General features: G+C 37.8%; 1 protein-coding gene across 2 annotated transcripts in view; it reads right to left on the reverse strand.

Annotated features, from left to right (window-relative positions):
• Positions 1-19,292: 19,292 nt before the first annotated feature.
• itpkb (inositol-trisphosphate 3-kinase B) overlaps positions 19,293-22,884 on the reverse strand; it is a 63,385-nt gene continuing 59,793 nt past the window's right edge. For both annotated transcript variants that reach the window (XM_088626348.1, XM_088626349.1), the window contains exon 8: positions 19,293-21,012. In XM_088626348.1, coding sequence (XP_088482474.1) covers positions 20,800-21,012 — 213 coding nt within the window. In that variant the 3' untranslated portion in view covers positions 19,293-20,799. The remainder of the gene's footprint in view (positions 21,013-22,884) is intronic.

The following is a 22,884-nucleotide window of genomic DNA, read 5'->3' on the forward strand; positions in this document are numbered from 1 at the left end:
GTACAAGATGTATTCTTATGAAGTACACACAATTATTTTCTACCTTTAGATAATATTTTCATTAATAATAAAACTTCACACAAGCTCAATCAATTCAGTCACTTAGAGCATATTCACTGATGAGTGCATTTCAAACCACAATAAAAGTCAAATGTACGCAGAACAACTTCCAGTGATATGAAGCGGCCCTATTATATTGTAAACATGAAACTTTATGAATACAGTACATCTCTTTAAATCCAATAGAAATATTGTGATCGACTTAAAGTTTTGCCAATAAATTGAACTTATTTGTTAGCTCTGCATGCAGATCATGTTGGAAACATTCTGTGGTGAAATATCTGCTGCACAACCTGTGCTTATTCTCTCCTACACCTCATTAAATTAGTATTTACAGTACAGTGACTAGTGAGCAGGAAGGGCCGCATCATGTCACACTTCATGGGAACTCTCGCTCTTGCCTGTGGCAAAACCAGGGGTTTGCCACAAAATGTTGTCTTATAGTACTTTCACAATTCAGTCATTTCAAATACAGTAACGTCACAATTTTGTGCTTAATTTGAAATTTGTCATTTTTTCTATACTGTCAATGAATTTATTTTGTTATTGAGATTTTATAACCAGTATGAAAAATTGGGACTGCAGTTCATATTCATATTTTCAAACCTATCAGTAAAATAAACACCATATTTCTATGAATATCCTTCTGAATCCATATGAAATATGTAAATATATAAAAACAGAACTATCAGTATAATATTAATAAGTATAGCTCAGAGAAAGGAGAAAACAAGGATTTTTCTTTGGAGTAATGTCAAAAGTACATGTACTATATATTAAATCATATCCTTGGGAATTAAAAGATCTACTAAATTATTAAGAAAGCAGGAAAAATAGAAATACCTGTAATTTTGAAATTATTGGTGTTGTTTCAGGCCCCAAAATCTAAGAATTCTTTATATGTGGAAAAATAAAAAACTATCTTAATTATGAACATTTAAATATCAACATTTAGAAATACCTTTTGGAGGCATGAAACAATCCTAATGAAAGGATGTTTTGAATGTCACAAACTAAGACACGGGTTTGAATTAATAACTATTGTACATTTAACATACTGTACAAGAAAGTGAAGTTGTACAAGGAACTATAGTAGCTAAGAGAACTACAAAATAAACCAGGCTAAGCAAAGACGTTTGCATGTTATGTACAAAGGCTTACATAAACAGCAATAAAACGCAGATGGGAATAAAATGACTCAGAGCCAGCTTGTCTGAGCAGTAATAGAAAATGCTGGGCTACTGCTATAAAATAACAGATTCATCAACGTTGTACAGTGAGCAGAGCATTTGTGCCTCTTAAGCAGATTTATTGTTCAGATGCTTCTGGCACGTCTGCACTTGAATTGCCATTTCTGCATCACAGTAACAAAGGGAAAGGGTGATGAACTCAACAGTTTCAAAATGTCGGTCATTTAGCTAAGAATGGATGAATACCATTGCATGAACAGAGAATATTCACACTCTCTTATGACCAGCTAGGCAGAAAAAGTATTTTACTAATCTTTTATGGATTTGTAGTATAGTAGGATCTACGCATTTTAGTTACTGTACCTACTGTATGTGAATAACGGTACTGAATGTAAAAATGATCAATTAATAAATGTCAAGGAACACCACAGGTGATGTTGAGTACCACCTACTGTATCTTTCTTGCTAACTTGCATACTGCCTTTTAGTTATGGTAGCGGCTTTTTTAATGTTAATTTTATGAATGACTTTATTTGTCAGTTATTTCTAAATAGAGCAGGACTTTAGAACATTAGGGTACATTAAATTATGACTGCAGTGTTTTTTGTTTGTGTATCTGCTGTGGTGAGGATCAATGTTGCAGTATAACAGTATAACAGGGTAGTTATTAATTCAGGGGTCTGTCATGGATCCATGTCCAAGTATAAACAACACTTGCACATCTCTACTAATAGAACACAAATCTGTGTTTTTTCCAGCTTAATCTGAAGTGGCGGTGTCTGTCCTATGCATTTCAAACAGAAATCCAGTTATCCGTGGATGCTAATGGGTTGGTACTAAAGCCAATAGTGAAGAGATATAATATATAAGATGCAGCGTTACTGAAGGCTAAAAATCTACCTCTTCTAGGGTGAACCTTAGCATAAATGTGATCTTTCTGTCTCAGTTGTGTTATTAAAGTATTTAGCCAGCAGCCATATCACCCTGCAACTCACAACTGGCAGCCCACTGAAGCTCAGCAGGTGTGAGCCTGGTCAGTACCTGGATGGGAGACCTCCTGGGACAAACTAAGGTTGCTGCTGGAAGAGGTGTTAGTGGGGCCTGCAGGGGGCGCTCACCCTGCGGTCCATGTGGGTCCTAATGCCCCAGTATAGTGATGGGGACACTATACTGTAAACAGGTACAGTCCTTTGGATGAGACGTAAAACCGAGGTCATTAAAAATCCCCGGGTGTTTCTCGAAAAGAGTAGGGGTGTAACCACGGCGTACTGGCCAAATTTCCCATTGGCCCTATCAATCATGGCCTCCTAATAATCCCCATCTGTGAATTGGCTTCATTACTCTGCTCTCCTCCCCACTGATAGCTGATGTGTGGTGAGCGTTCTGGTGCACTATGGCTGCCGTCGCATCATCCAGGTGGATGCTGCACAGTGGTGGTGGTGGAGGGCAGTCCCAATTACCTGTAAAGCGCTTTGAGTGGAGTGTCCAGAAAAGCGCTATATAAGTGAAAGCAATTATTATTATTATTATAATAAGACCACTTTGCTGCACTGCTGGCTGGGTTTTACAGCTTTTTATCACTTGAGAATATGAGACGGTGCTTGGATAAGAAAAGTGCAGAGATACTTGCTCATAAGTTCTCATCTTGACTACTGTATTCCCTTATATATGCTCATATAATGCTCACATGAGACAGCGAACTCAACAGGCATCAGCTGAAAACAATGCCTGTGCTTATGTGTTTGCCTACAGTATGTTGCCTGTATGTCAGGAAAAAAAACAACTGTCATTTTCTACATACTTATACAACAGACGGTTACTTATTTCATTAAAAGACAAAAATAGTCACTAAAGTTTGAGTTGTCTCATGAAAAAAGACCAAATCAGCATATAACTATTGTACGCTAAGCTTAGCACTAGCAAGCATGTACAATACTATAATTCTTGCAGTAAGGAGTTGAGTAAGTTTAAACCATCAGTTACACTTTCAAGAGACACATACTATAACTAGTATTAAATGTACTGTATGTAAAATCTAACAGATAAATTGCCATGTTTTTTTAAAGCCAATTCAGATTTTATTGATTTGCCTTTCTTTATACAGGTGACTCCACTTGTGTTCTTTTTGTATCTCTCAAGACCCAGGCTGTACTGCCTCCACCAACATCACAGCAAATCCTAGAGAGGTGACGCCAGGGTGACAGTCTCATCTTACTATGAGAACTCTAAATTACAGAAACATCTGTTACATCTGTTACACACAAATCACAGGCCTTTTCTATATCATGAATATTGTGCTCACCGGGTATAGTACTGTATGTATTGCCCACCTGCTTCATTGCTTGAGTTCAGTTATTTAAATTAAACTGTTGAACCATGGATAAGAATGAAAATCTCTGCTTTTCTAAACAAAAATATAAAAAAGTCACAAATAGTTGTGTCTTGCTTTTAAGATTTTCCTTGTCATTCATTGCAAAAGAAAGTTGGTAGTTATAAGGTACACTAAAGCATATATAGTAAACATTTTCTCTTTGGTAATCTTCAGATTACCAACTAGTATGGGATAGCACCATTTGTGAATGTTTTATGTCCTTATGAGTGAATCTTCAATTTGCTAAGTACTACTTTAACACTAGGAATAGCCACCCAATCTGTAGTTCTTGTCATACAGTATGTATTGGGACAGTGGTCTTCTTTTCCTCAGAGGCAAAACTTAATTGAAAGTACTAATTCTTTCCTAAAGGTTGACAACTGTTTTCCTCCAACCCCAGCCTTCAAATTCATCTAGAAAAACAGCAATTTTGTCTCAGTGGGACTTTCTGAATTGTTAAAAAAAACAAACCTCTGTTATTTACAACATCATTTCATTGTGGTGCTCCTGGCAGTGCATGGAGTAATCACTGTGTTTGTATATTCATGTGTTTATAAGATTAGAAGATTATTTTCTGGAAGGTATATTTTCCATCGAAAGAAGGAGAACAGTACAATAGCTCAATTAGCTCTGTCCCAGCAGAATGATGCGTTTTTTTAAAAAAAACATTCCCTTTTTCACTTCCTTTGTATTTACTATGCAATCCTAATTTCCTTTACCAGCTCAACTAGGCTCTCTTGCATGGTAATAGTTTGGTATGCAAGTGGGTTTCTACTGTACTGTTTCCCTCCTTTTCCGTGTCCTCTGTGTTGCCAGATTTAATCATTTTCTCCCAACCTTCTGTGAAAGGTGCGATGGGGCACTGGCTTGCGAATTGCAGGGCCCCTATCTAGGTGAACTGTATGTTTTCCTACAGTCCTGACTGGTTCTCTCTAGCTGCTCTCACACAAAAGGTTACACACATTCACTGACTCTTCTTTTCACTGCTGAGTCTACAGTACTTGTTGATGGCCTTTCCACCAATATTCAGCTTTTTCATTTGCTTGATTAAATGCTGAATCTTTTGATTTTATATTAGCCAACTCTATTAATTTTAAGCATTTCTGTAAGTGGGGGTTTGGTTCCCTATCTGCCTTTTGAAAACACTTGTATTGACCTTCCCTCCCGGTCTTGGCTGTTTTCTCCACCTGCTTTTCTGTTTTCACGTGCAAACTTCTTGGATTGTTGTTAAAGAACATCCAAGCTATTATTTTAATTATTATTTCAAATAATTAAAAATATTGTAATTCCAACCAATGCCCAAGAAAACACTAATCTTAAGGATAGTGTCCTGCTCAAAACTCTAGCATCACTCATCTATGAGAGTTATCAATCAAATAATGCAAACAGTTACCCCGACATTACCTCATAGGAGATTTCTGCAATTTCTGGATCTCACGTTACAGCTCTTGCGTTTCGTAAATGAAATCAGAGTCTTCGACAAAAATAGACATGGGTGTTTGGAAAAGTTATCATCAGGGCAGAATACATTTTAGCAGCGGTTTCCAATTTGTTGGCCTCTTGCAGTGGCTGGTAAATTAAATGAACATTAATTTATGCCAAACTTCTGAATGAAGGTCGCAAGTGTACACAACAATAATGTATTACCACATTGCATCAACAAATTAATTATCTTTTCCAGTGCTGGTTAAAGAGAAAAGGTAGTGGAAAACATCTGAACAAATGAGGGACATCAAGTATATTTAAAGCAAGGTCTTCTAGCATGTGGCTCATCCTAGCATGTTTAGGGGTCGCCTAAACTGCAAGTACAACTGGCATGGCTGCAGGAAGAGACCTCAGTGATTTTGCAAGAGAGGTGATGTTGGGTTGCACCAGGAAGAGGTTTCAGTGACCAGTACAGCTCAACTTGTTAATGTTGTCCAAGGTGATGTCGGAGTGGAAGTCCAAGGAAAAGGCATCATTAGTAATGAGGTAACAGTGGCCAACTCTATGTGCAGGGTAACACAAGTGAGCAACTACAGATCCACTAACTGCTCATTTTTGCTTGGGGTGTGAGAAGCAATTTTTTATCTACAAAGTTCTGTCAAGAACTCCACAGAGTTGAATATCATCATCAGGCTGCACATCTACTAATATGAAATTTCATGTCCAATTGTGCAAAGAGCACAGGCAGTTTAGAAATGTGAAGTTATCAGATGAATCATCCTTCATCATCAACAAAGAGATGAGTGCATGTGTGGTGCCAACCTAAAGACCTGAGTGCTGAATCTGAGTGCTGGGCTCCAACAGTGAAGGGTTCTAGTGGTTCTGCAATGCTGTGAGGTGCATTTTGCAGCTATGGTCTGGGTGCCCTCATTCCCTTAGAAGGCAAGGCCAACACAAATCACTACTTAGTGGTGCTGAGTGACCATCTTCACCTCATGCTGCAGCATTTATTTCCTGCTGGGACGGGCATTGAAAATACCTCCATCTAGCATGGTATCCATACTGTATGTCACGGTCTTGTCAATCCCAGTCAATAATTTATTAGATTTTCTGGAAAGATGCCTGAGACAGCACTTTTCCAGGTGTGAGTTCATTGATTGTCTTGAAAGACGGGTGGCGCATCTGTCCTGAAGAATACAAGACATCAGTAGACCCATACAGCCACGACACATACAGGCCATACTGTCAATAACTGACAGCCAAATGCCCTGTTAACTGACTTAACTCTAGTGTTTCCTTTTTTCATGGCATGTGTTCTTACCAATTTTAACATACAAAGATTGAATCATTATTTTCCCTCTAAATCTATTGCATCCTTAGACAAAATATCATTAGGAAGTAATACCATAAGAATGTCTTTATCATAATCATATTTAGTAAGTCCTATTTTTGTTCCCAAAGATATAATAGCAAGAAATAATATGGAGAATTATTAAAGTATTTAGCCAGCAGCCATATCACCCTGCAACTCACAACTGGCAACCCACTGAAGCTAAGCAGGTGTGAGCCTGGTCAGTACCTGGATGGGAGACCTCCTGGGAAAAACTAAGGTTGCTGCAGGAAGAGGTGTTAGTGAGGCCAGCAGGGGGCGCTCACCCTGCGGTCCAGGTGGGTCCTAATGCCCCAGTATAGTGACGGGGACACTATACTGTAAATAAGCGCCGTCCTTCGGATGAGACGTAAAACCGACGTCCTGACTCTGTGGTCATTAAAAATCTCAGGGTGTTTCTCGAAAAGAGTAGGGGTGTAACCTGGCCAAATTTCCCATGCCTCCTAATAATGCCCCTCTATTAATTGGCTACATTACTTTGTTCTCCTCCCCCCCCTCCCACTCCAATGGCAGGTGGAGCGATGCGCCGGTTGGAGTATTCTTGGTCGCAGTTAATGGCAATGTCAGCTCAAAGATTTGGTTCAAACCACCAAATGGAGACTGGTGTGCCGACAAGCAGACCCTGCTCATGCGGGATTAATGCTAGGAGAGAGAGAATTATTAAAGTATTTGGTATTGCAGATTTTATCACTTCACCTTGAAATGTCTTATAAGTGAAGAATTTCAAACTATCAGCTCCTACAGTACATTGCTTAGGTTATAAAGACACTCCTGGATGCAGACTGAGCTCTGTGCTCCTTAGGAGGAAAAGCACTGCATAAACCAAAGTCATGGTATTAGCGCTGTTTAATTAACATTGTTTGCCAAGCAGTATCTGTCTATTTTCAGGCTTTTCTTTCAATCTGTCTTTCTGCAAGCATTCTTTATGATGTGGCATCTATGGGGAATCATGATTTCTGTTTTTATTAGGAGACAAATAATTTCAAATGTAATTAATGAAATGGACATGCAAATACAAAGCATAATGATAAAAGCACTATAAAATAAGCTGCTAAACTGTGATCTCAACTGCAGTACCTTATATTTAAATGGGAAAAGAAAATGATATCATCTACCTTTTTCATTACCTTATTTTTCTTTTTAAAATTCAATCCAACAATCCACGTTACGGGACAAAGCAAGATGCTTTGTGCAGGACAAAGCAGGGCAGGATGCCAGTCCACCGCAGGGCACACACAGTCACACATACACATAAACATTTATACAAGAGCCAATTTTCCCAGAAGCCAATTAACTCACCAGTATGCCTTCGGACTGTGGGAGGAAACCAGAGCACCCAGAGGGATTGTGCCTTTTAAATATGTTCAGCTGCTTTTACATTATCTAACTCTTCTCATGTGCTGGAGTTCAAAGCATTTCATACAAACCACAAACTTGTTTTGGCAATAGTATTAAATCACTTTATGTGAATAAAATGGAAAATGTCAGACAAATGTATAAGCTTTCTATATTTGGGAATGCCTTGTTTTTGACATTCATTAATTCATAGCCGAACATAGTGACTCACATTGGATTGATTGCACATGGCAAGGTAAAAACAGAAGTGACTCTTGCAGTTAATATACTCAACAATTATAAGAAAAATTAAAGAATTGTTTAACCTGACATGTCACCAAGGTGCCTATATTTTCCAAACTACAGTATATACATATAAAAACCATATCCAATCATTGTGAAATTTGGACAATTAATTTCCAATTACTTTCCAATAGTATAATGTACAGTAACTGTAACTTTCCATACATGACAGTTTACACTGGTGTCTCACAGTTCAAGGGCGCTTGGTTTTAATCTGTTGTTTTTGTGAGGAGTTAGCATGTTATGTAGGTTTTCTCCAGGGAACTTCAGTCTGTAGGAGTGTCGCTACAGCAGTTCAGATGACCCTAGGTTGCAAAATAGTTCAGATGAAGAAGATTTTACTAAATTATAATAAGATAAGATCACTTTATTGGCCGTATACAATTTCTCGTATTAGGAATTTGTTTTTTTCACATACCCTTGCTCTCCATGAGACAGGGAGAGAGAAGCTTGGGGTCAGAGTGCAGGGACAGCTATTTATATGGTGCCCCTGGAGCAGTTGGGGTTAAAGGCCTTGCACAGGGGCCCAATAGAGTAGGATTCCTCTGTTAGCCATGGGATTCGAACCGGCAACCTTCCAGCCACAGGTGTAGAACTTTGGCATTCATGGCTACTTCATTTTTCCCACAGGTATAACAGTCCTCACACAGAGTCATTACCATTACAACACAGCAGATCATCGCAGACTCTAAGCCAGCGGTCAACATTCCTCAGCAACCTTTTTCTTCTTTAAAACGTTCCCATGCACAAACTCCCTCTGGCTCCATTTCAGAATGCAGACCACGTGTGCTGTCCTTCCCAGCTGCTTCACCTCCTGTGCCATAAGGGAGTGTACAGTGCTGTCGCGACGGGTTTTCTGCACAGTGCTGCTGTATTTGTGTGGCCAGTATAGCGTCTCTCATACCGACTTCATTCATGTCTTGTATTATTTTTCACCACACTTAATCTAAATAGACTAAATGAAGCTGTTTGTCCCATTCGAGAAACCCATTTTTCAACATGCCTGTTAAAGCTTCTTACTGTAAGTACAGCAGAACCATAATGGTCTAGATGTCTCCATTGTCAAATTTATTTTTAAACTGTGGAGTCTTACCTCCTTGAATTCTTATATTTTGTCTTTAAATCTCAAGTCCCTCTTTGTTTCTTCACAGATGTTTAGGCTATTTACATACTGTAGGTCATCCTCTCCCTTACTTTAATATTTTAGAAATGCCCGATATTTGTGTTATACCCTCTCACTTTGGAGTGAGAACCTTAATATGTATTTTGATGTCTCAGCTCACAGGCAAGATAGTCACATGCTGGAGGAGAGGAGTGTTCCTCAAGTCTGCCTGGCAGAGGTCAGAGTGTCATGCCCTGTACACCTAGAGGGTGCTCTACTTCTGTCCTGTTCCTAGTTATCTGTGATTATTCTTGTCTTTCCCGTTGGTCTTGTTGTGTAGCCTATTTACTTCCTGTGTCTGCCCTGCTCCTGGCTCAGCATTGAGGGTATGGATGTCCTGAGACCTGCCTAGGACCAGGTCGCCCCAAGTCCGTGGCCTGAGGGCATAGGTTTCTTTTCTGACATTGTCTGACCTCCTGAGCCTGGGCTAACCTCTGTATTGCCCCCTTTTACAGCTACTGTAAGCATAGGGTCTTTATTGCTCTCCTGGCCATTCCAAGGCTTGCCTTTCCGACATCTGTGACACAGAGAGCCTGGCTGATTAATTCCAACCAACCCAGGTGGTGTCCAGCCAACTGTTGTCCACTGCTGGAGGAATCTCGGTTCCTGTGCTTGGACTCCCGATGAAAGAACTTTACAGCTGACTGCTTTTGCCACTTGAGCCACTCAACCCTAATTGTTTTCACAGGCAGCAGCAAGTGAACCCCTTATTGACAGCTTTTTGTAAACCCCAAAAAGACAAGCTGAGTGTGATCTCTTGAAATCTCATGTCCATTAGGGATCCGCTGTACAACATTCACATTACTTATTGTAAGCCTTCTATCACAATTATTTCCTTCAACATCTTTGTCTCAATACTGATGGCATTCTTGATGCCAGAAATATTCCCAAAAAGGCATTTTACAGAGGGAACAGTAACACACATCTTAGGAGACCTACAGTATAAGTGAATGAAAGCATTGAGGAGGCTGAGCTGAGAAAAATGACTTCTTGTGTTTGCCCTATTCCTGAGAGGAAAATAAAACAACAACTGACTACAATTAGAGAAATAATATGGCATAATGAATAACAGATTACTTGTTTCAATCGCTTTTTGCTAACGAACTCCAACTGAATTGTGGCATCTTTCATGCTGTGGTGGAATCATTAAATGAAACATGCTTCGTTTTCTGTTTTATTTATTCTCCAATTAGTAATCACCACAGGGCTCTGAGGGTATTTGCATGGCTCTTTTCCAAACTCTGTACACCCAAGGCCAGCATTTCTTAGGCTTCTAGCCAACTCTGTGACTCCAGCCAAGGATTACTAAAAAAGGAAATTGTGCCAAGCCCTTTGGAATGATTAATCTGCAGCCGGTATGGCAATATTTTAAAATTGTTTATAGACAAGATAAGATTACCACTGGATATTAAGATGTTCCTATTTTTTAATTTCAATTTTCCAATGAAAATTATCATGAGTATTGAGTAAAAATTATCGTTTTATCATGAGTACATGCACCTTGCTGTTATTTTTATACAGTATTTCCATACCCCTAAAATGCTCACTGTAAACCAAATGAATCAAATGAGGTTCCATCCTTGATGCAGCCCTTTTTACAAATGATCAGAACTGACCTAGGGCAGCAGGGTGGAGAAGTGGTTAGCATTGCTTCCTTGAAGTGCTGGAACCTTCTGGATATTCAAATCTGGATCTGAGCTTAAATCCGCATGGGGTTTGTATGTCCTCCTCCTGTTTGCGTGGGTTTCCTCCCACAATTCAAAAACATGATGGTAGATTAATTGGCTTCTGTGAAAATTGGCCCTGGTGTGAGTGTGTGTATTTGTGTCTGTGTGTGCCCTGCGATGGACTGGCATCCTATCCAGGATGTACTGTATCTTGCCTTGCGCCCGTTGCTTGCCAGGATAGGCTCCGGTTCCCTTGAAACCCCATATTGGATGAATTGGTTAGAAAATTGAGAGTTGGAAAGAACTAAAGTAGGGATACATAAAATCCTAGGATATTGTTAACATGGATTTTAAAGAGGTAGGCCTTGTCTAACCAACTTGTTCGAATTTTTTGAAATAGAAACAGCAGTAATGAATACAAACAGAGAATATGATATACAGTAATGTATTCAGAAGGTGACTGATAAGGTTCCCCATAAAAGATACTCATATACACATCCAGGAAAATTAGTGGATTGTATTGAGAATCGTCAAGAAATAAAAAATAGTACATGTAAGGATAAATGTACGGAGCCCGGGAGGGGCAATCAGTAAGAAAAAAAAAACGAGTGAACGATCGAGGGAACGATTTACAATTAGTGTGCACGAAGTAGATAAATCGTTCCTCCGTTTTCTTTAATTCGTGCGCACGAAATAACATTTTCTAATCCTGTGTGGCACTAGCAGTGAAAGAGAAGTGCAGTCCTTACTAGTAGTTCAGGAGTTACAATGCCCTAATATTTAATCCCCAAACCAAAAATTAAACTTTATCAGTTCATCTTTATCCATTATCCTAATGTACAGCAATGTCAGACAGGCTTTATTGTACTAATATAAAGACGCGGTAACGTGTTAACTAGCATTCGATAGGTAGGAGCCCGGAATAAGGGGTTTATAATGCTGGCGTTTTAGAAACTCTACAGTACTGTATGTGCGTGCGACTACCGTGACACAAAGAAAACGGAGGAAAGAGTCAGAAAACTTTATTTCTTGCGCACGAATTTTAAATCGTTCCCTCGATATAACTTCCTTCCCTACCTATGGCCCCTCCCGGGCTCCGTATAAATGTGTATATTGCAATGATGTCATTAGTTGACCACCACAATAATGCAGGACTACTGTTCTTCCCTACAGTATATATATATAAATAAATTATATGGATTCTGATATAGTTAGTAAACTAGTCAACTACAGATGAGTTTACTACAGATGATACAGTACCACACTAGAAGCATTAGGAATCATTTTATAAGTACATGTAGCCAATGAAATCCAAGAAGTTTTAGATACTGTACAACTCAAGACTGGACTGTTCATCTAGCAGATTAAATTTAATGCAGAAAGGTGCAGGGTTTTGCATGTACACTGCAGGTACAGTATTGATAGGACTAGAATATTGCTCATATTTTCCCCCAGAAACAATATTATCCCACTGTCACAACTGTATGAAGTCATAACCCTTTCTGGGTCCCTTTCAGCCAGCCTCTGTTTTGGGCTAAAAATTGGTGTAGTGTAATTAGCGTAGATTGAACTGTGTTGTTCCAGCTTCCAAACAAAGAAAATCAAACCAGAGTTTCTCTCAGCAAAGGTAAGAGACTTCGCACTTTCCCATTGATGATCACTACATTCCTTATCCGGCTGTGAAGGGAGCCAAACATTTTACTGCATCTGTCCACATTATCTTCGGATTTGTAATGGTTGGGATGGCATATACCGTATAATTAGAATTGAATAATAACTCCACTGACTAATTCTACGACCTTTTGAAAGAAAGAGCAGCAACACACTGAGAAGCAAAAATAATCTGCCAAATTGACCTATTTTCAGATCGCCATTGGCTGGAAAGCAAGGGAGAGATAGTGCTATGAGTGTGGATTTCCTTTATTTAATCTTATTCTTACCGGCTTACAGGAATTTTGTCTAGGACTATTTTTTAGGAACCAACCCAATTCTCTCACGAGCCAATGATACCACTGGTGAGCGGGTTGTTAAGCTGGTGTAATAAAGCTATGAATTGTAATTTTCTTTTACTGTACCTGACCAAAAATATCTTTTAAATCTTTTGAATGGGAGAATAGGATGGCGGCACGCTGGTGCAGTGGTTAGCATAGCTCTTTTACAGTACTGTTGTTCTGGGTGTAATTCTCGACCTGGGGCACTATCTAAGTTCAGTTCTTTCACTGTAGGTAATTCCTCTAAGCCCTGGAATGTATCTGATTCCTTTTCTCTTAGCTGATTCAAGAGCAGCAATATCTTGTCTATAATGAATCGACCATGATTGAACACTGTATTCTATATGACGCCTTGCAAGTGTGTTGTGCGATTTTAACATTTTAACATTGTTCGATTCCAATTCTACACTTTTGCTGCTCTATACAGTATATGCTAAAATTGTGTTTGCCCTTTTTTATTGCTTCCCCACCTTGTCTGAAAATATAAATAAATAATAAAATAAGTTTCACAAACAGCTTCTTCTAGTACATCATTTCCCTTTATGTATTTATAGATGATGTTTTTACTCCCTGCATGCAAAACTCTCCACTTGTCTACATTAAATGTCAACATGTGTTTGCCTAGCCTTAAATTCTATTTAAAAGGTTCTGAATTTCATAAGCTGCTTCTAAAAATAATAGAAGTCAGACTTCAAAAATGAATAGGTCTTTACCTGCTTGGTAATTATTGCTGAAGACCGCATTAGTGATTTTTTAGTCCATGGGTACTACCCCTGTTTTGAGCAAAAGCATGGAGAGTTGCACCAATGGCTTCTAAATAAGATCTTTTGATAAGGTAAGAACAATTGATAAGAAACCCTAAAATAGATAAGATAATTGTATCTGAATTAAACTTTTCGAAGGAACATTACAAAAATCATTCTGAAACTCTATATACTATACACCATACCATATGCTTTTTCTGTAAGTATTACTGTTGTTGATTGTTCAAAGAACTCCAGCATGTTGTAGAGTTCAGCGAGTCTTCTAGGTTAAAGCAAGACCAACGTTTTCTTAATTCATATTGACTATTCTTATTCATATGGACTAATCAGGGTTTATGTCCCCTGAAAATGACAAGCTGTAATAACTGCATTTTTACAATAATGATCATCAGCTACTTTTAATATGTGTTCCTTATTTAATATTCCAGAGAGTCTTTACACTTTAAAACCGGTTTAAGTTCCTAGCACTTCGAGAATCCAAAAGAAAATTCTGGCTTCTATTTCAGAAAGATGATAATAAAGTCAATGTTCAAGTTCACACAAAATGGATTCAAAGTCTGTTACTGTCCAGGGTGCAGGGGGTCCAGCCCAGGTACTGAGGAGCCCTACAGGTCACTCTATATTGTAAGAACATAAGACAATATACAAATGAGAGGAGGCCATTCAACCTATCTACAGTAGCCTGTTTGGTAGTTAGCAGTGAATGATTCAAAGGAGTTCATCCAGCCCTTGGCTGAAAGAAACCAGGGTATTTTCTTTTTTAAAAAGCTACCTAATTCTAAAAATAAGATTCACTTTTAGATTTTGTACAGTTAAGTAAATAATTTGTTCTGATTTCTCTGGTCCTTGAGAGCTACAGTAGGGGGCATTTAGATTTTAGCTCCAATTATCCAAACATTGTTTAATTGAATGATTCAAGATCTTAATTGAAGGCAGCACAGTGGCACTGTGGTTCCTTTCCTGGGATCCTATCTGTGTGGAGTTTCTATGTTCCCCTCGTGTTCATGAGGGTTTCGTCCTGGTGTCCCAGTTTCCTCCCACAGTCCAAAGACACAGTGGAAAATTTTGGGAAAATTGTTCCCTGGTGTGAGTGTGTATTTACAGTATGGTACGTACTGTATGTGTTTGACTGTGTGTGCCCTGTGATGGACTGGCGTCCTGTCCAGAGCGTATCCTGCTTGGATTGACAGATAGGACTTTAGAAAGAACAATGAGATAATGGAGACATGCCAAAGGCCCCAGCACTGCGAAGCCGCAATTCTAACCACTGTGCAACGATGCTGCCCAGTAATGAAACTGATACACTAAAGTTAACTGGCATTTAACTAAGATACAATTTCCCAATTTCAGGTTGAGCATTTTACAGATATCGTAAAACACCCCACCTTTTTAACAAAATGAAAAATAATGTTTAGACGGCAAAACAAGAACACTCTTAGTTTAATTAAGGATTCAATTAGGTAATTGAAAACTCCAGGGGAAAACTCAATTTAAATAAAGATACAGGCACTCCATAATCAGAGAAGTGACACAGAAGTGAAAATATCTACTTTTTTTCAGAATGAGCATACTGTTTTCTTTTGAATTGGTATTACCTCAGTAAAAGAGCATAATTCTTAGTACTATAGTTACGTCATTCAAATATGATGATGAAATAATCTGATAAAATGCTATGACTTTTAATAATTAAATCAAACGATGGCTTCACTTAATGTTTTGTTAAAAAAAACCTCTAGCCTCCATAATGCATCTTCTATCTAGTAGAATTTGCTGAAACAAAACAAGAATTATCCATACTTAACTGACATAATTATAATACAGTAAAAATAAAGATATATTGATCATTATTAGCACTAATGACTTGCACTGCTCTAAAGTTATGTCATTTCCCTGAATGGAGTGGCAGGCTTCTGCTTCAGCCTCCATTTTGGCATTTAATTAATCCTGAGATATTTTGTTCAAATTCAAAAGCAAAACCCGGTAACATTATAAAAAAGCACTTGAACCAATGTTTTTATTATAATCTAATCAATAGTATAATTTAAAAAAATAATACAATTTAATTTTGAAATTATTTCATTATAAACTGGGGAGATCCTTCAATCTGCCATTTTCTGTTGATTACAGGACACATCCACAAGAGGGCACTAAAGCACTACTGACTTACTCATACAACACGATTTTATGGCAAGGAACAAAATATATTTTCAAAAGAAACAAACATCTAGCTTTTCATCAGATAATGAAAAACAAGTGAAGTGAAAGAAAGGAACGTTTCTGACAAAGGAACAACTCGGACATCCTACTGGCTACCAATCTATTTTCATCATCTTATCTCTTAACAGGTGGACGTTTAGGGGTTCAAAGTCAGGGTTTGGGATTTGGGATTTGCTAGATTTTAAATAATAATAATAGGGCTGTAGTCAAATAAAATCAGATTCCAGGGTTCCGGCAAGGAAAACGTTCTCACCTGAGCAGTTTCTTCAGTTCTGAAATGTTACTTGATTGCAATTCCTGCGTGAACATTTGTATTAAGGAAACACAAAAGAATCATTTTTAACTAGAGTGCATATTCCATGGTACTATTGGCTTCACTGATGCTTAAAAAAACAAACAAAACATTTTGAAAGGCATAAGTAATGGTTAGCACTCTCTTAAAAAAACACATACAGTACACATTGATATGCGTTATAAAAATGATTTATGAAATTCTTCAAAGGGTTCAGAAAACTCCTTCCTATCTATTATAACCTATTATAACCATGTGCTAAAATGTCTTGTCTGCAGTTTTCTCAAAGTCTTTTAGACCCTGCTCAGGCAATCTGCACAAACTCAACATGTGTTGATACAGAATGAAACACAAATGGAACAAGTGCTAAAGGAACCGAGAAGTTTCTTTGGACTTTCTGCACGTTGTTTTCATTTAAATTAAACACTTCTCAGTTCCTTCATCAAAGGTTAGGTGTACAATGCTTCCGTAGCAAAAACAGTGACTCGTCATTCAGTGTTCTACTTATAAAACAACCAGAGGTGGAGTAACACAGTGGTTAGCATTGTTGTCTCACCATGCTCGGGCCCTGGGCTCAATTCTGGACCTGTGGTACTATCTGCATTGAGTTTGTATGTTTTCTCTGTGTTTGGGCTTTGTCTGGGTGCTGCGGTTTCCTCCCACAGCCCAAAGGTTAATTGGCTTCTGGGAAAATTGCCCTGGAGTGTGTCACGCCCCACACTCTACCTCGGATACGCCGTTCTGTCCCTGTCACATTCCACACGCTCCCTCGCAAACGACGTTACATTCCCGGAACCTCTGCTTCACAATCTCATCCCTGATTGAACCCATCACATTCTCACATGCATCAGATTCCTCAAATTCTCACTCCCTAACCAATCATCCTATCACACCCCTTTCCTTTCAGTATTTAAACCCCCTTCGCACACCTTCCCACTCTCACTATTGAGAAGCCTTTTCATGTGTTCTCCAGTGAGTGTTTCCAAGCCTTTCAACTGGTCTCCCATTATGAATCTTCTGCTTCCGCCTCTTGACCTTGCCTTCTGGATTTTGACTTTTTGATTGTTTTTAGATATCTCTCGTTACTGGACCCTCTGCCTCCCTTATCGACCTGGCCTTTGGATTTGGTCTTTTGGATTGTTCCTTTGTTACTGTGTTCTGTGGGATTCTGGTCACGCATAAGGATCCTCCCATTCCACCTATAGGTTCCCTGACAGAGTGAGTGTGTCTCTGTATGTCTGCCCTGTGGCAGACTGGCATCCTGTCCAGGGTGTATCCTACCTTATGCCCATTGGCTACTGGGATAGGTATGAAATTCAAGGCATGCTACCTCCTACACTTTATACAATCTCATGAAAGTAATAATGGTTCAACATGCACATTTTTTAAATTTGTGAAAAATGTGATGCTGTTATTTTTAGAATGAGCTGTAAGCATGATGAAACATTAATATCCCAAATGCAGTACAAGTTTTGCTTATTAACACATTATTAACAATTAATAATTGAGTGTTATTTATGCTAACTGTAGTAAAATTTCTATTCTATGCAATAGTTAAATTTGAGTTTTACTTGGCCTGCTGATCACAAGTTCTACATACAGAACCTCTGAAATATCTGCTCAAAGGTAATCAGTGGAAAGTGGCAAAAATAGTATGAATCCCTTGCCAACTACATATCTTAAAGATGCATTTGACCATTGGATGGTTTTCGTCCCTTGCCTTATCTTTAACAATTAAAGTCTGAAAGAGGAACCAGGAAACATGCTAGATTCTAGGTCTCATTGGCTATGGCTGCAATGGCAAATGAAATGGGACACTTTCCTTTAAATCTGACAAGGTGTTTTGAGCCATGTGACTGTCAATTTACCTCAGCAGGGCAGTACCCTCCAGCTGTCTTGTCATTTCCCATTTTACTTTCATTCAGCTTTCTGAAATGTCTTCAGATCCCATCTTTCCCAGAGCAGGATATTAAATAATCTCAGCCATGAAGATATGAAATGACATTAAAATACAGGCAGTATCCCAGTGGCCGCTTTAAAAATCCTTGTTCTTGATTCATATTAGTCATTTTCATGTTTTCTACTTTTACATTTTTAAATTTGCAGTAGTGTTGGCTTCTGTGTTGGTAGAACTGAGAAGAACAATTCAGAAGGACAATTAAATCTTGAAGCGATGGAAAGCAATAGTTTTCATTTTCAGGGTGGAGGTAATTCATGAAAACAATAAGAAAATACAAGACGCACTCCAGAATGGTCACAGGATTTATTGGCAAGAAACTCTCACCTAACATGTTTTGTTTAATTACGCCAATCATTTAAGACTTTCTGTAATGACCTTTATTAAGCAAAGAATAGGGAGGGGTCTTGCAGCAACAAATTCATAACCAATTAAACATGTCCCTGCCTTTAAAGTGCTTGATCTGGCAGTGAAAGACACTGATTATTCACATTCTTAAATTTGTAAAGGTTGATATATCCCCATGTCTTTCCAATGTAAATAACTGTAATTGAATGGTCACAATCATTGACCTGCGAGACCCTTGTGACTTCTGGTTTTTGATCTGGCTGAGTTCTTAATCAGAGGCTAATTTCCATCAATTTTGTTTTCAGCTCTCAAAAAGCGGAAATGTAACTGTTTTCAACCCCGAACCGGCTTTTGAGCTTTAGAACTCGTTCAAGTGTGTTGGTTTAAATGTAACCGACTGGACAAAGAAGTGGAAAACACTTATTGTGGGAATGTGTGATCCCCTGTCATTCCCACCTGTGTCTGTTCATCACAAATTCATCTCCTGTTAAGAGCTGGTAAGACAGAAGTAAGTGAATCAACAATTAATAAACATCTTGTTGAGAGGCTGCCTTACAGAATAAAAAACAAACTTGTATCTCAGAGTGCAGAAACAGGTAATCAAGGATTTAAAAATTCAGACCTATTGAAGGCATAACTTCGCTACAGTTGTTACCAACTCCATAACTTTGAGTTCATAAAGAACATTTTAGTCAACAGCACTTCATGTAGTTTAAAATTAGAGCTTTGAAGCACTTTAATCTATTATGGTACATCTATTCTATATCTGTCAAACGTCTGTTTGAATGAGAGCACAGTATTACACACTGAAAAGACAGAAGAGTTTTCAAACCTTTATTTACTGCAAATATATACGTTCTTCAGAACTGTTTCTACAGTTTGTGTTGCATGCTTTTCCCTGTTCCCTGAAATAGGTTCACATTTATTATCCAGATGTTTAGACCTTTGAATGTTTGAATGTCTTTAAAATATAGTACTTAATGTACTGTATAAGCTCTTTCAAGAATTGCCCAGTTCAGAATGAGTGTAAAATTATTTATATTCTGTGTGCCTTTATTTTTTATTTTAGTTTTAAAAAAACTAATACAGATATTTTAAAACTACATTTTAAAATTCATCTGTAACTGTTGTAAAAACCCAGGCCTTTCTTTTTAATGTTGTTTCTGATGGAGGCTTGCACAATTTTTCAACCAGCGTCACACAAAGTCAAATCTGATGCCTGGAGCTCCCTTTGAATCAGTTCAGAAATGGTGGACAATAACAAGCCAGTAAATCTACCTTCTTTATTTACCAAAGTTAGCAAGTACTACTGCTCCAAAATGCTTCAGGTTATATCTCTCCAGTTACTCAACACCTGGCACTTGTTAATTTTCCTAACCCATTTATTTTTATTATGTCTTTTATTTAAATAACACTCCTTTAAAGTAAATATACAGTTTGGTATGTGAATTATTTCTATGGTCAAGCTGTGTACATTACTTTGTAAAAAAAAAACATATTCCTCCTATGAATGTTTTCACCAAAAAGCAGACCTCTTTGTTGTTTTCATAAAGGAATGAAAGTGTTATTAATGCCTATTATCAGTTTTAGTCCTGATTTCAGGGCAACTTCAAACACCACATTTGCTCAATGTTGGGACTACATTGGAAATAGTGCACAGAATTCCAGCAGGAGTAATTTACTGGGTTTAATAGGCAAGACACTTGTGTAATGTACATGCAGATGAGAACTATATTTAAAATTAAATATCAACTGAATTACTTTATTTGTACTTCATGCAACTCAAAATGTTATTTTTAATATAACTGGAATTTTATGGATTGAATCCATAACCAAACAGTATAACTTCAAATGAACATTGCCAATTTAAACACAGATCCATGTTTCACATGAGCAAACAGGTAGTAATATGAAAAAATAACAACAGAAGTGTGCCAGAAAGGTATCACTTTAACATTGCTTCCCACACATGTACTGTATACCTCAGGTTTTCAGTTCAGAAATGGACCTTTTGGACAGTTCGAGAGCAAATGTCTTTTTAGTTTTTAATTAAAAAACTAAAATCCTCCAACTTAAGGGCAGCCCTGCTCCAATATTTGTACTCGCCAATTCTCAAGGGGTAGGTGGGAAGATTAATAAAACGTCTTAAATAAGAGTGTCACCTAAATAACCGTAGCAATATTAAATATGTACAAAATCTACATACAATAGCTACCCTATTTTGTTTCTTGACAGACTATACAGTATATAGCTTTTTTGGAAACAAAGGAAGTTCCTGTAGTGCGAGTTTCAAGAATGCTGTAGCTTCTCATGTCGGCAGGACAGTTTTAAAGGGGATCTCGTGACACCATTTCGGCGATAATGTCTATGACGTTGTCCAGACCCCAGAGGTATCCGTCTTCCCTATTCCCTTCCTCCCAGGCTATTCGGTGGCTCAAGACCTGCCCCTCTGGCAGGGGAGTCGTCTTGCCAAAGTCTATCATCCACACCTTGGCCTGTTCTCGCTTATCATGGATAAAGAGAAGGGAGCTTCCAATGACCTGAGAGAAAGCACAAAAACAAATGACATCGTGCCTGAGATATCAACAGCCCTTAGTGATGCTACATGGGCAAAATATAAGATGAAGAGCCACAAAATGAAAGGTTCCTGCTGCTCTAATGCTGGCCTAGAAAACACCAGAAAATTGGCTGAAAGAGTATCAAATTACAGTATGTTTCACTTATTTCTGGAAATCTAAGGATATTTATTACATTGACAGCTGTACCTTCACAGGCTTTCAGAGAGTTGACTCTGGTGATACAGTGCTGGAGGACTATGTTTTTATTATTTGAAAGTTTTTGTTTTTTGTTCCGTGAATTGACTTTATGGGGAAGAAAGAGAACAGTAATATTATAGCATTGAATTAAAGGATCTGATGTACCTTGCTCTACATAGCAGAAGTTTCTGAACTTTGCCTGCATTTTCAGACATTTTGTTTACTTTGATCCAGTAATGATAAACACAATTCATTTTAAACACACACATTGTTCTTTAACAAATGAGCACTTCATGTGTCAAGTAAATACAGAATACTACATACTGAATATGCACACATAATAAGGCCTGCTGTGAGAGATTTACAGCATTATCACCTGTGTTTTTTCTCATAATAAATAAAAGAAAGTGCAATGCAGAGGGCCTTAGTTTAATGGTTCTAGTCGGCATTTGACTATAACTATTGCTAGCATATCAAGGCCATTGTGATGGGTCTTACAACAGAGTCATAAGAATAAGAATATGGAAAAATAAGAAGGCTAATAAAAAGAGAATAAATATGAGCATAAAAAAGGATTTTCTTTCTCTTTTTGTAACACAAACTGACAATGTCATAAAATAAACAATGTTTTTCTCGCCTGAAGAGAAGAAATAATCTCTAGAACAAACAGGATTTCAAAGTTTCCAAAAGGGATATTGAAAAGCAGATAACTCACTTGGTGTCACTCTTTAAGAGAGCAGGAGACACCACTATTCTGTTACACATTAGTGTAATATAAAATCCCCACTCTATTATTTCATGTGGAAAGCATGCAAACATTATTATTTCCATTTGTAAGGCAAACAAGGCCTGTAATTAATAAATCAGATGTTATTCATTATTGCATTGTTAGTTAAGTACTTCTCCATTACAGTTTCCACATTCTAGCTATTTACAAAAGACCTCTACAGAAAAACAAAAAAGAATTTATAACCACAAAGGGAAATACTAATACCAGGTCAGGTTTCCAAATGATAGTAGTAACTACTTATCACATATACAAAGACTTGTTTTATGTACTTTACAGAAATGGTAATGTAATCATGATCAATCAAACTCATGTAATAATTGCTCTGTATGTTTCTTTTAATATAAAGATGGTTTGTACAATATATTTTTTCACATTAGTACAGGCTCATCTCAGAAAGTCATTGTGTGTAGTCTTAGAGTTGCAGGAGTATCAGATTGATAAGTTCAAACACATACAATAGTACAGTATGAACCAGTTGACCCGTGAGACTTGGAAGGCTTAAAGCATGAAAAAGCAATTTATGGACCATATGGATCAAAGCCACCACCCATGCAAACTAAGAGAAAAATATATGTACATAAATCTTCAGATGAATATAACCAAGCTGTAGCTCAGTGGTGATTTCGTTTTTTTTTCTCACACAGTGTGCTGTGACAATTTTCGTTCTTCAGGAATAGTATTAAATTACGTAAGAGTTGAGAAGCTGTTATGGTCAAATCATTCGAACAGCCACTTACATGCCACAGCTGTAGCAACTGGCGCCAAACACCACTGCTGTGGCCAAATGAAAACTGCATGCAGTTTACTTCAAAATAATACTTCCATCTGGATCTAGAGAAGGGGCTTTTTGAGCCCACTTATAAGAA

The sequence above is a fragment of the Lepisosteus platostomus genome, chromosome 3, assembly GCF_059453375.1.
Source record: "Lepisosteus platostomus isolate fLepPlt1 chromosome 3, fLepPlt1.hap1, whole genome shotgun sequence".
Taxonomy (NCBI): domain Eukaryota; kingdom Metazoa; phylum Chordata; class Actinopteri; order Semionotiformes; family Lepisosteidae; genus Lepisosteus; species Lepisosteus platostomus.